Below are 14,301 nucleotides of genomic sequence, written 5' to 3'. Positions count from 1 at the left end.
TATATGTTAATCTCCCATAATGCTCAGAGATGGATCCCAACTGATCTCAACTTTTGAGCCCACCATGACCTCATTGATGGATCAGACTATTACTTAAAGTGAGCTAGCTAGGGGGAGTGGCTAGAATGAATGTGACCACGTTTTCCTCAGGAGGTCAGGTGGAAACCTTTTTAGATTAGAATAAAACCTTTACTATCCAAGATTTTCCATTCGTCTGCCTCCCATTAGACATTAAGGTAATCACATAAAAAAAAACATCACATTTACAGTGAGGGGAAAAAAGTATTTGATCCCCTGCTGGTTTTGTACGTTTCAACAAGAAACGTCTGACCTCTGTGATTGCCAACAAGGGTTTTGCCACCAAGTACTAAGTCATGTTTTGCAGAGGGGTCAAATACTTATTTCCCTCATTAAAATGCAAATAATTTTATAACATTTTTGACATGCGTTTTTCTGGATTAGTTTGTTGTTATTCTGTCTCTCACTGTTCAAATAAACCTACCATTAAAATTATAGACTGATCATTTCTTTGTCAGTGGGCAAACGTACAAAATCAGCAGGGGATCAAATACTTTTTACCCCCACTGTAGCAGTCTGAGCAGTAAAGAGTGCAGGCTACAGAGGAGGCTGGGAAGATCCTGCTATAGCCCAACGGCTCTGTTAAAAAGTACTTAACCCACCCTCCCCCTTTTAAGATCCAGCAATAAAAACCCACTGCCAGTCGTGAAAGTCTCTCTGCCACACATGTCCCCGGACACGGTGTTGTTAAGAGCGGCAATGGCTTTTCAGTCACCAAATTATTAATACTGTGTCTACCCAGGTTAAATTGAGTGGGATGCTCTGAAGCATGACTTCTTTTTCATTAAACTTAGTGAATACGGACAAGGTTATATAATGACCCGCTGGAGAGTAGAACAGCGTTAGCGCAGGCACAACATCACTAACCTTTTAGCTTGCGCCGGGCTTTACATTTTTCATTTGTTTGCAGGCGACAGCTTAGCAGCGGATTAGCAGAGCTAGCCTCTGTATTAATTTAGGTAGATTCAAGGCAAGCACAGCGAAGAAGCTACTGAGGTGCCTATCCAAAGTTATGACCGGGCATGATGGGTAATTGTAAGTGTTGTTTTTTTGTTGCTGTCATCCTCTCCTAAAATATTCTGACCATAGACAAGCACAAAATGTTTTTTGGTTTGTTCGTTTGTTTGTTTTTTACTCAAAAGCAATTTCTTTCCCCTTGTCATAACCATTGGCTATAAGCCCTTTTTCAGACACCCAAATGGCATGACTAACAGATTTTTTGACAGAACAATATTTGATGTCACACCCTTGTCTTGACTTTGCTAAATATATATTTGATAAATGACGACTCCAATGTAGATGCTGTAATTTTACCTTTGTCCCTATAAAGTCAGACAGGGAGACAAAATATATATATATGGTGGTACAAAGCTCTTTCTTTTGTGTTGGCACTGCTTGTAGATATCTTTATCTATTTATATAAAACAGAGGACCTGACCGGAGAAGATGCAGCGCAGTCTCCCTCAGGTTTCTGTGGCGTCCCCTCTGCATTTAAATCTACATTTAGACAATAGCTAGTAGCAGAGGCATCATCGTCTGCCTCGCTCCTGAGCTCTCCCATTTCATTCGCTGAGCAAAACAACAGATCGTGGTATGTTTAAAAGGAGTAGGAGTAGTTAGGAGGCACTGGGTCTGATATTTTCTGCTCCCCCCTAATCCCCAATGGTGAAGGTTAGTGATCCTAGATCTGTGGTGAGGGACAACATCTGGGGGTTTGATTATGATATCTACCACCCTTGTCTCTGAAAACACCATTTCCTCAGTGTCACACCTCAATCATTCCCCATAATGAGATTACTTTTCCCCTCCCTCTCACCGCCATCCCGAGTCCCCGTACATGTCATCATGGTCCATCACAGCCCACGCAGGGAGAGGCGTAGAGCCGTAATAGATGCCCTCCCTTGCAAACAGCCCAACAGCATATCAATTACCCATCAAGCCCTGCTCAGTCAGATGCCACGATGCAACCACTCCCCAGCCCAGCAGACGATAAGATAACGTGCAAACGCAGATGTAATGGCACTTTTTCTGTTGGATCCCGTCTGGTGTGTGTGTGTGTGTGTGTGTGTGTGTGTGTGTGTGTGTGTGTGTGTGTGTGTGTGTGTGTGTATGTGTATGTGTATGTGTATGTGTGTGTATGTGTGTGTGTGTGTGTGTGTGTGTGTGTGTGTGTGTGTGTGCTGATTTCCCAGTCACATATGTCAATGGAGGCCCAGCTGCCAGCCTGTTGATGTGCCCTTTTCATTACAGGCAACACATCTTATGTCATTTCTTTATAAACCCTTCAGGTTAATTTGTTCAGTTTCAGTACTGCTGACGATCATACATACACACACACACACACACACACACACACACACACACACACACACACACACACACACACACACACACACACACACACACACACACACACACACACACACACACACACACACACACACACACAGATGAGGTGACTCAGCCGCTCCTAGTATTATTGCCGCTGTGTGGCCCCTAATGGCCCACTGAAGTGATTGATAAAAGGAAAACAGTTGTTGGACACAGGGACAGATGGAGTCACAACTCATACTGCATCTCGCCTCTCAGGCTGAGCAGGGATGTCTCACGCTGCCAAGCCTTTTAGAAAAAATAGTTACAAAACGGGTTTTTCGGCTGTTCCCATAGGAGAACCCTATTTGGTTCGAGGTAAAATTATTTTTGGGTCCGAAAACGGTTCTACTTGGAAAGAAAGGGTTCATTTCAATCCTTTTACAGTATCACAACCATTTCTGAGAGCAGATTACCTCAGAGTGTAATCCCTCGCATGTGTTGTGTGTCCATGGGGCCATACTGTATGTGTACAATAAATTAATTATTTGTAAAAGAGAGAATTGCAATTCTTTGAAGAAATCAACAATGAATCAAGCAATTCATTTTGTGGAATTAGATGCTCAATCAAACAATGGCCCCAGATGACGTGGGTACGAGGTGCTGATTCAGAGCAACATTAAAAAAGAAGGGTTAATGTCATATAGTGTGAAATTCAATTAAAAATCAACTGTAAATCTCTCATGGCTGTCGACACATGCCACAGTCGGACAAAGAAAACACTGTTCCTGTCTACTATTCTCACTCTCTCCTCCCCTTTACATTTCTGTACCTCATTGCCTTTACACTTGACTAGTTGTGCTGAATTGCGAGCACCAATTAGGGCTTAGAGAACCCTCACATGGACAATCAGAGCCTTGCCAGGGCCCTTATCAAGTGCATGTCTCATTTACGCGGGATACAAGCCTGATGCCAAGTGGGTGGTTTTCCAAGGATTATCAATGTGAAGTAGCGAGATGTTCTCCACACACTGTTAGACACGTGAGGTCGTGGCTGTTATGTGGGATAGTTATCCAAAAGTTAGGTGACTCTATAAGAGGAGGTTAGAAAATCGTCCTCCGACCCCTCTTCCTGGATAGTCTGTCTGTGATCTAGCACACCTGTTGCTACTACTTGATTCCCATGATTACCTTGATTAGCTCAATCAGGTGTGTTGGAGCAGGGCTGGAACAAAATCCTGCATGCCCAGAAGCTCTTCGGGAAGGAGGTTTGGCCACCCCTGTTCTGGAAGATTCTGAGGTGGAAAGCTGGTTATAGCTCTTCTATTTAGCGAGGCGGCGTCAGTCCAATGTCAGTGTTAGCGTTAGCATGCTAGCTGCCAAGAACCATGTCGAGCATCAATCATCGCCTGACTTCTGTTTCTCTGTAATGTTTGGGGAAATGGTGGCCTCGCTCATTAGAGACAAAATGGGGGGCCAGGGGCCAGGAGATGTAAGGCATCTACACAGCAGATAACATGGGACTCATGGACTCATCTTACAATGTGAATATTTTGAGTTCTGAAAACATCTGACAAACCTTGATTTGGGAGTGAACTATCACTTTAAGACAGTAGCTGGGGGTACGGCCTATTCCTTTGTTCAAAAGAGAAATAAATAGTTAACAACAAGGACGGGTGGCAACAAGGACACATGGCACATGGCACAAAGCGACTTACTTGCCCATTTGTTAATTAACATAACACTTGCAACTGCCGTAAACTGATTCCTTTGTCTAACTTTTTAAAAGGAGTGGTAGTGTGTGATAATGTGGAGTGTGAGAGCATTGCTGGAAATGGATATAAAGACCATATGTGGTTTCATGTAGCTCCAACCTTATTTCCAGTGTATTAGTGCTGCAAACTGCTTAGTGTTAAGTGCTTCATTTTTCCTACTTGTATGGGATCCATGTTATGCATAATTCATGTGTGGATGGGCCTGACTCTGGAGGTACCTTAGATAAATATTTAAACACCAAAGTACCCACTACAATGTGACAGGCGGGCCCCACATTCTACCAGACACATCTCTGGCACTCCGGCACTCCCTCCTATTCACTAACACAGTGCAGAACTTCACACACAAGCATAGAGCATGGTAGCCTCGCTCATTAGAGACAAAATGGAGGGGCTAGGAGATGTATGTCCCGTAAGGCAGCATACACATAATGTACTGTGTGATATAAAACAGCTTGTCTAGACAGATGTGGCTAGGAGCGCTGAATGAAATATGTCTGTATAATATGACTGGCTCACTGTAATGTAATGTTCAGGATACCAGTGACTCATGTTCATACACAACAAGAGAGGGAAAAGGTTACTGTGCCATTCTGTAGAGTCGGCTTCGATACACCCGGCTGCTAGCTTAGCCTTCTTCCCTTTTAGCGACTGTTTCTCTTGCTAATGGTTGCTAAATGAAATCAAATTGTGTTCGTCACATGCTTCGTCAACAAAAGGTGTGGATTAACAGTGAAATACTTACTTACAGGCCCTTCCCAACAGGGCAGAGAGAAGAAAATAGAGAAATAATAGAAAAGTAAGATAATAATTAAAGCAATAGTAAATACACAATGAGTAATGATAACTTGACTATATACAAGGGGTACCAGTACTGGGTCGACGTGCAGGGGTACAAGGTAATTGAGATAGATATCTACATAAAGCTAGCAATAAAGTGACAATTACCAGGAATATTGTGCAAAATAGCATAACAACAAATCCATACCTTAATGTCTGATTCCCAATAAGGAACTCAAAGTACCTTTAATAAGATGTTGATTGGCTAGGTTGGTTGTCTTTCTTATGGTAGCATCAGGCTAGGTGGTAGTTGACAACTTTTGTTATTGTGGTTAGCTTTGAATCAGTCCAGCTAGGAGCTTGCCACCTGTGCAGGCCTTTATTAACACATCTCAGACTTGAAGGAGTTGTGTGTATTTATTGCGGGAACATGCATCTTGAACCTTATCCTCGTCCTGTTTTTACTTCCTGCCTCCTGTACATTGTGGTCGTTCAGAAATAAAATGATTTCTGCTGTCATAATGTTTCAAATGTCACCGGGCGTTTTTCTGTCAGTCAATGTAAAAATTAGCATGGCAAGGTTTGGCCTTGACTGGCTGGCTTGACTGTACACGCTAGATACAATGAGCACAGCCTGTGGTCTACTCAATGTCAACCTTCACCTTCGAAAAGGGTCAACCGGCAACGAGATTGGAGTCAGCAGGAAGATGATGGAATTAGCATTTCTACCATAACAGAATGTGATAAACAGCTGCTGTTTAACTTGAACACTCACTGGGTGTGGATGTGAAGTAGCGAGATGTTCATTTTCAGTTGGTATTTACAACATGAATTCCCATTGAAGTATGCTCATGAAATGACTGAATACAACCAACAGTGTGTTTTCAGTCCATAGGCAGACACACTGTTTAAATGTCAATACATCACTAAACCTTCGCCCCAAATCTTTTCTTCCTCCACTTTATATATGCAGGCCCTATACAGTATTGCACTCTAAATCGATGACTTAATTTACAACACGGATTATATCTGTATTCCTGCTTCTCTTGATTGCATCCTTATACAAGTATCTGATCTTATGTTTCCACACTGAGAAAGCAATGCAGGCTCCAAACAGAGTCTGGCTTGACCTCCAAAGACAATCCTCTTAGCGATACCGTGCAACTGCTGAAATCTGCAACTTTGTGACCTTCTGGTGTGAGCACATTGATAAGGGAGAGAAATCGCTTGCTCTCTGCAACACTTAGCCCGAGCACTAACTATTTATGTCCACTCTCTCTCCCTCCCTCTCTTCTTTCCAGCACCACCAAAGTTTTTAAGAACCCCCAATGACCAAACTGGCGTGCAAGGAGGCGTGGCGTCCTTCATTTGCCAAGCGACGGGAGACCCACGCCCCAAGATCGTTTGGAACAAGAAGGGGAAGAAAGTCAGCAACCAGAGATTTGAGGTATTAGGTCTATTGTTCTGATGTAAAATGCTCGACAAAAACGGGAATGCTCAACAGTGCTTTTGGTCTTCCCCCAAACCCCTAACACATAATCCATTTCCCCCCCTCTCGCCCAAACCTCCTTTGCCACCACGCATTAGCAGGCTCTAATAATCACGCTGGCCCAGGCTGTCTGACATGCTTGAATTATAATGAGCAAGTACACAGAGATCTGGTGACAGATTTGTAATTAAAGAAAGAAAGGATGAAAGAAAGAAAAGGAGGAAGAAATGGTGTGCCCCAGATACCTATATTAATGCTGTGTTTGGCTGCCTTATGCAAAACGAGAGCGATGTAGCTCTGTGGTTCAAAGCTCTTTTGCTTCGTGGCATCTTTATCTAAATGCATGTCCCCCTCCCTGCTTGGTTTGGCTGCAAGCTTTGATTTGTTCTTCTCTTTAATCGCCATGACAATAACACGTCATCTCCGAACACTGATAAGATTTCTATTAATTTCTGTGTCATTCCCTTTCGGAGTGTATCATAGTGTCGTCGTCCCCCCCCCCCCTCCGCTTCTTGCCACACTACTACTCAGCAGTAGTGGCTTATCTGGGTTTGGAGAACCTTCTCGCATCTTTGGCGTCTCACACGCCGGCAGAAATCGAATCTTATCAGAGTGCATCGCATTTGCGCCGCTCCACGTGCTGAATGCTAACACGCTAGCTTGCTAACACTCCCTTCGCCGCCGCGAGGTTTGCTTGCGTGCATGCAACCACCCTCATTCCCCCACTCACGTGCCGCCGCCTCCTCATCCCTAACAAAGCCCATTTCCCTTTACAGAAACACTGAGACTTTCTCAATCCCATTTTCTTTCTCTTTGAGTTTGAAATGGGGAAGGGAGCACTTTTACTTACCATCATCACATGCTCTTGCAATGATTGCCCAAATGTACCATTGTCGCTTGGCCACTGAACCGTCAAGGTGTTTTGTTAAACTAACACGTGAAATGATATGCTCTGAACTGTACCAATGAGTATCGAGGCCGGCCTCTGTACATGTGTGTCATGGTGTGTGCTTGTGTGTCTGTCTGCGTGTGTGTATGAAGCAGAGGTTCTTACCAGTCCATTGTTGTATGTAAACCTACCTAAAAATGCTTAAAAATGAGTTATGATACAGGGCTTTCTAAAAACAGTGAGTATACAGCATGCAACGATAGCTGTAAAAGCTACAAAACACCTGTTTGTGAACATTTTATGTGTAGTCCGTCCAAAACAATCGGTCATGTCTTTTTGTACTACTATCACGTCATGGTGATAACAATTGTTCGTTACTGTTTATTGAACCACATTTAATTGTTTGTTAATGTTCTGTCCCATTTTATATATTTCAATGTGATACATTTTTTTTTTGAAATAGTGTGTTAACTTTAAGAGTGGGGCGAACCAAAATTAACATAAAATATAAAAACAGACATAAAAGTTAAAGTAATTAAATTCCTGACTGGCCAATAGATACTTTCCCATTCTTAAAGTTAGTTGTCCACTTTGGTTATGTTCCCAATAATTAGTACACAAGATAAACTCACATTTCAGATTGAAAGTTGATGTCAGAAAGCTGTGAGCCATCTTTGAATGGATATTATGTTTAATCTTCCAATACATCACTATATAATAATAAGCTCTCTGAACACAACTTCTCTGGTAATAACTATACCAGTGGGTAGCCAATCATAAACACGAACAACAATCTAAGGGCATAACTAGCCATACAAAACATTGATCAATATTGACAATGATGTAATTATTATCTACATGCTACAGACATGAGATATTTTCCTCATACACTCACAATGCGATACACACGTGGGTTCTATATTAATTGCCTAAAAATCCATCCTCTCCTCGTCTCCTCCCCTTCACCTGCACATAATTGAAAAGACATGCCTCAGGCTGACTTTCACCTGGTCAGTTGTTTCAGGTTAGAGGAATAAATGAGAGAAGGTGAGTGGTGGATGGACTTTTTAGACAATTCAGAAAGAGCACATATACTCCCAAACACTCACTCAAATAAGGTGCTTTTATTAAGAGCTGATATTAGGATATAATATGAGGGTATACTATCCATAGCAGCTTTCATAGTTTTCTGACGGGAAGCACAGTGTGTTTGACACCGTCAAGTGATGTAGGCCAAATGTGTTTATTCTCTGCTGCAGGAGTGGTTGGAATTGCTCTGCGCAAGCTTCCGTCACCGATTGTGAACAAAAAAACTCCTTTAACATATCTTGTTTCTCGCACCTGCAGGTGATTGAGTTCGATGACGGCTCTGGCTCGGTGTTGAGAATTCAGCCCTTGCGTACGCCCCGAGACGAAGCCATATACGAGTGCGTCGCCTCCAACACTGTTGGAGAGCTGAGTGCAACTACGAGACTCACTGTTTTACGTGGTAGGTGCTGCTTTCTCCGCAACCGAAATGCTAACTCTTGTTCATTTAACTTTGTTTCTTCAACTAACCAACCAGGTAAGCTAGACTTTCTTTGTTTCTATGTCTCTGCTGTCCTCCTTCTTTTCCCTTTCAACACATATAGTTGAATATTAGGTTTTGGTTCCACTCATGTTGAATGTACTGACTTAATTAGTCTTACTCAATTAGTAACTTAGCTAAATAAGTTGGATTTTCTAAATCAATTAACACATTTTCAAACATTTTTGTGACACGATAATTAAGATGCTGGTTGAGTTATGCAAAGTAGTTCCTATTTCTGGCTCTTGGTGTTCTAATGGAAAGTTGAGCGATATTCAAATCACATTTAATTTGGCTTATCTGCTTCTGCTTTAATATTCACTTAACTGGAGAGAAAGGAATGGCTCTTTGAATCAGGTTTAAAACAATGAAATGTCTCAAATGTAAGTAGCTCATTCCATCATATAGGTCATGAATTATCATGTTTTAGCTCCTCTTGTAATTTAACTGTATAACTAAATAAGTTTCCTATATTTGGTTGTAACTTTGTAATAATATATGCACTGTCATAGGAAGTGAAAATTCACAATAGTTTACTTTGAATACAAACATTTGTCGCATATCAGAAGTTATTTGCTTGCACCACAATCATAATCACTAGCACATACTGTACATATAAAAAGCAAATGCTTATCTTGATTCCACACAACATCCTATTGAAATGCTAAAGCCCACTGTCCCGGGACTCAAAAAGACAATGTGCTTTTAGACCTATCTCTCTAAAGCAGACTTGTTATGTTCTGAATGGAGAAAATGCCTATAAAATGCCTTGGCGCTCTGAATGAGGTGTGTTCCATTATCCCCCACAATTACACAGCATGGAAAATGAGTTCCTATTGAGTGGGGAGCTCCCCACCTAAAGGAATGAGCTGGCTCGGCGACTCTCTGAAGCGCCTTGTCATCTCTTCCTTATCTCCACCGCCGAGGCGAACACAAGGCCCCTGGCACGGTCCCCGAGGGCCCACTGAAAGGGAAAGGTGGCAGATTCCCATGCAGCCTCTCCCCATGTTTACACTATGGCTCGGTGTGTGTGTGTGTGTGTGTGTGTTTTATGAATTTGTGTGGAAACACACAATAACATGCAGGCACATACTGTATATATACACACACACACACACACACACACACACACACACACACACACACACACACACACACACACACACAGAGACAGGCGAGGGAAATGAGTGTCATTGTATCTGCTTCACAGAACCTATGCCTCTCAGCTCGACTAAGGCATTAGCATGTAAAGTGGCTTCAGAAAATATTCACACCCGTTGACTTTTTCCACATTTTGTTGTGTTACAGCCTGAATTTCAAATTGATTAAATAGTGAATTTGTGTTACTGGCCTACACACAATGCCCCATAATGACGAAATGGAATTATGGATGGTGTATGAGTCACTACAAAAATACAGGTGTCCTTCCTAACTCAGTTGCCGGAGAGGAAGGAAACCACTCAGGGATTTCACCTTGAGGCCAATGGTGGTTTTAAAACAGTTACAGAGTTTAATGGCAGTGATAGGAGAAAACTGAGGATGGATCAACAACATTGTAGTTACTTCACAATACTAACCTAAATAACAGAGTGAAAAGAAGGAAGCCTGTACAGAATACAAATATTCTAAAACATCCATCCTGTTTGCCATAGGGAACTAAAGTCAAACTGCAAAAAATGTGGCAAAGAAATTAAATCCAACTGAGTACCACTCTTCATATTTTCAAGCATGGTGGTGGCTGCATCATGTTATGGGTATGCTTTCAGCAGGACAATAACCTAAAACACACTGGAGTTGCTTACAAAGATAGCATTAAATGTTGCTGAGTGGCCTAGTTACAGTTTTGACTTAAATCGACTTAAGTATCTATGGCTGTCTTGCAATGATCTATAAAAACAAAGAGAGTTGCACACTATGTATAAACACAGTAATTTATTGGGTAAAACACCAACGTTTTGGCATCCCTGTGCCTTCTAGCAATGATCAACAACCAACTTGACAGAGCTTGAAGAATGTTTTATATTGTACAATGCAGGTGTGCAAAGCTCTTAGCCAGAAAGACTCACAGCTGTAATCACTGACAAAGGTGATTCTATCATGTATTGACTCAGGGGTATGAATACTTAGGTAAATTAGATATTTATATATTACATTTTCAATACATTTGCTAACAAATTTAGACATGATATCACTTTGTCATTATGGGGTATAGTGTGTGAAAAAAATACATATTTAATCCATTTTGAATTCAGGCTATAATGCAACAAAATGTGGAATGAGTAAAGGGGTATGAATACTTTCTGAAGGCACTCTAGTTATGTTACCAGTCCCTAGTTCCCTATCTCTCCTTGTGTCCTATCACCGCTTTGAAGGTGAGCGAAGCCACATAGGCCGTAGCAGAAAGCCCTTCTGTGTTGCAATAAAGTAATGCTTTCTGATCAAGCCAGATGAGAGCCAGATCTCTCTCACTCATGCATGCACCAGACGCCCAGATATACACACACACTTTCACATCCACATCCACACAAACCCTCAACAGATTTGCCAAACTCTACCTGAATGAACACATTCAACAACAAAACAAATCTAGTCTTAACACCTGCTTTACTCTAGAATGTGTTTCTGACCAGCAAAACCGACCAAAGTCAAACATTGTTGAAGTTGTGTTTCAGAATGCAATTTTATTTGGAGGCCTCATGTCTTATTCATGTAGTCTACTGAGCTAGAATGCGAGTGCCCGTTGCAAGGTCAAGCTTTTACGTTAGAGAGTGGGGTTGTGGGGTACAGTTATAGGGCAATGTAAGGGTAGTGTACTTTTACAATGTTAAAGAACAATGCATAATACATAACACAAAAAGCCATAGACATACTATTTTCTTTCAGCTCTGTTCCAAAAATAGTCTACGTATCTCCAACATGGTCCTGTATCTCCCTTGGAGAATATGTCTGTATTTGCGGCCATTTTGTTAAAGAGCCATTTACAAAAATCCTCTGCCTTGTACTTTATTTGGGGCTTGATACACCAAAAAGTAAAATCTGAGTTCAATCTGTTGGCGTAGCTAGGAGCTTTGGAGATTCTATCTCTAACCTTGTATTCCTCTTGCCGAGACGCGACAGACGCAATAGATACATAAACGAATCACAGATGAAGACACTACTAATCCAGTGATACATATAAACTGATTGTTCATTTAGTTCATTTGAGCTCCAGTGGCCTGTGCTAGGAGATTGGTTAGCATCTGTTTCTGGTAGCTAGCTCCAGGGGGAGATAATGGATAATTCCATAAAGAGGGAAAAGTAACATTGTTGTAATTGCCACAGCAATGAAGAGTCAGGCCTGCGAGGTGAAGAATCCAGTGGCAGAGATATTAGCATTTGGGTGGGCTGCGGACTTGATGGGAAACGCCATTAGTAATGAACTTCTCTGGCTTAGAGAAAGTCATTTGCATGAAAGGCAAACCTGCGAGTGTAATGATGTTTGTACCCAGAATCTACTTTTCCAATGAATGAGGGACCTAATTTGCATATTGCATTTTTTCCTGCTTCTTTCTCTTCCCCTCCATTTTGATCAACTCGGAGATGACTTAAGTCATGTCATATGTGCTACGGGTGTTTGAATGAAGGTTATATGATTTGAGGTGGAAATTGGGAAATGGTCGAAGAGGAAAGGTGATAAGAGAAGTCAGAGAAGCACAGCAAATGGAGTCGTGGTGTTGATGATATCCATGTATAGTGTTAGATTTTAACATTTGATGTTTTTTGTCTGATTTTACATAAGGTGTTCTTGTACTGTAGGATATTTTTCATATTCCCCCAGGATACACAGAGCACGATAAGACATTGATTCCCAAAGGAGAAAATTATTGCATCAGCCAATATGTCAGCCAAGTGTCCATACACTTTAGATAGACAGAGAACCATCAGTTTGTCATTCTAACTGCTAATCTATATCTACAGTATATTACATGTCAACCGGAGCATTTAGCCATAGATTTTCAATAGTAGGCAGGTCAATTTAAATAATTGCCTTTCAATGTAGGCACCAAACACAAGCACAGACCTCATGTTACTTCAGCAGCACAATCGTATGCTATTATCATGTGCTATGGCTATGTCAATTTTCTTCATGGCAGATTCATTCATGATTAAGAATGGTAATCTATCCATTTATTCCCATTATACTGTGAATCGTAATTTCTCTCGCCACTCTCACAAGCGTGCAGATGTTCTCAACTTGACAGAGTGTAAAATAGGAAGTCGCTCTACTCTGACGGAAAAAAGGCCAAAACAAATTGCATAATTTCCATTTGTAAGATGTGTCGCAGGGTGCTCTCGCTCTGTAAAAGTGGGCACGTTGTAGGGAAGGATAATATTTTCAGAAGAAGAAGCCTATAGACTACAACTTAGTTTACATGCTTAGCTTTCTACATCTTGCGGTTTTCAAACACTCGAGTAGAGTACAGTTTGAATAGTGTAATATGGAATGTGTATTAGGGAATGAAGTGCTGCTTCTGTAAAGAGAGGAGAAAGTGAATATTATGAAGTTCCACCCACGTAAACCAATAAGAATGTCTATAAAAAAGTAATTTGTGTATTGCTATGTATTTGTAGGCCGTACTGACATAAATTCACCACAGTGATAAACTTAAACCAATGTTCCCAGTCTGAAGTTCAGAGTAGAACCCAGACAAATTATATCCTATTCTTTCTTTTATCATTCCCTCGAGTTGCAGTGCCCAGGCTGAGTTTGCTCTTTGAATCCAACAAGGAACAGAATATGTCCAGACCAATAATATTCTTAAGCACTCCCCTACCCACACAGATACATCACAATGTTTGTCCTCTTCACCATACTATTGTGCAGGGATTGTGTCGTGTTGTAGGGTCTTAATACTAATTCTTCACATGACTTTGTTTCTCTACTCTGTACTTTCTACTCTGTAGCCTACATCCCAGGTTGTACTTAAAACAAGCACAGCCTGACCGGAAAAAAAACATTAACTGAGCGTTCAAATTGCTCGTGAAGCAAATTGCTGCCTCAGCTGTCTTGGACTGCCAGAGCAAGGCACGCGGTGGGGGCGAAGCAGGTGGCTATTGTAAAATTGCTGTGCCTGAGATCGCTATGTTTGCGAAAGGCAATGCAGAAGGTGAACAAGGTAGCATAGTGGGCCAGGAGAGAGAACACAATTCTGCTTGGTTCACCGGCAAGTTCTGTAGATACCCCATGCTACAATACAGAACACTCAGAACACTCAATTGGGCTGCAGAAGTATCAATAAATAGGGGCTTTCAAAATCCTGCTGACTTCAACCCAGGTGAACTCCTTTTGAGGGGAGAAATAAGGAATAATTATAAAGTGCCTGAGACAGCATTTTAAGTGTAGCATAATGTTTGGTACGGTCATACAATTTCAA

The 14,301-nt window shown here is 41.5% G+C and overlaps 1 protein-coding gene across 30 annotated transcripts in view; it reads left to right on the top strand.

Moving 5' to 3' along the window:
* LOC106608606 (receptor-type tyrosine-protein phosphatase delta) overlaps positions 1 to 14,301 on the top strand; it is a 643,701-nt gene that overhangs the window by 510,826 nt on the left and 118,574 nt on the right. For all 30 annotated transcript variants that reach the window (XM_082977423.1, XM_045721669.2, XM_082977431.1 and 27 more), the window contains 2 exons: positions 6,244 to 6,389; positions 8,668 to 8,809. In XM_082977423.1, coding sequence (XP_082833549.1) covers positions 6,244 to 6,389; positions 8,668 to 8,809 — 288 coding nt within the window. The remainder of the gene's footprint in view (positions 1 to 6,243; positions 6,390 to 8,667; positions 8,810 to 14,301) is intronic.

The sequence above is a fragment of the Salmo salar genome, chromosome 07, assembly GCF_965601325.2.
Source record: "Salmo salar chromosome 07, fSalSal1, whole genome shotgun sequence".
Classification (NCBI taxonomy): Eukaryota; Metazoa; Chordata; class Actinopteri; order Salmoniformes; family Salmonidae; genus Salmo; species Salmo salar.
The sequence above is the reverse complement of the archived record's forward strand: the minus strand, read 5'-3'. Positions and strand labels throughout refer to the sequence as shown.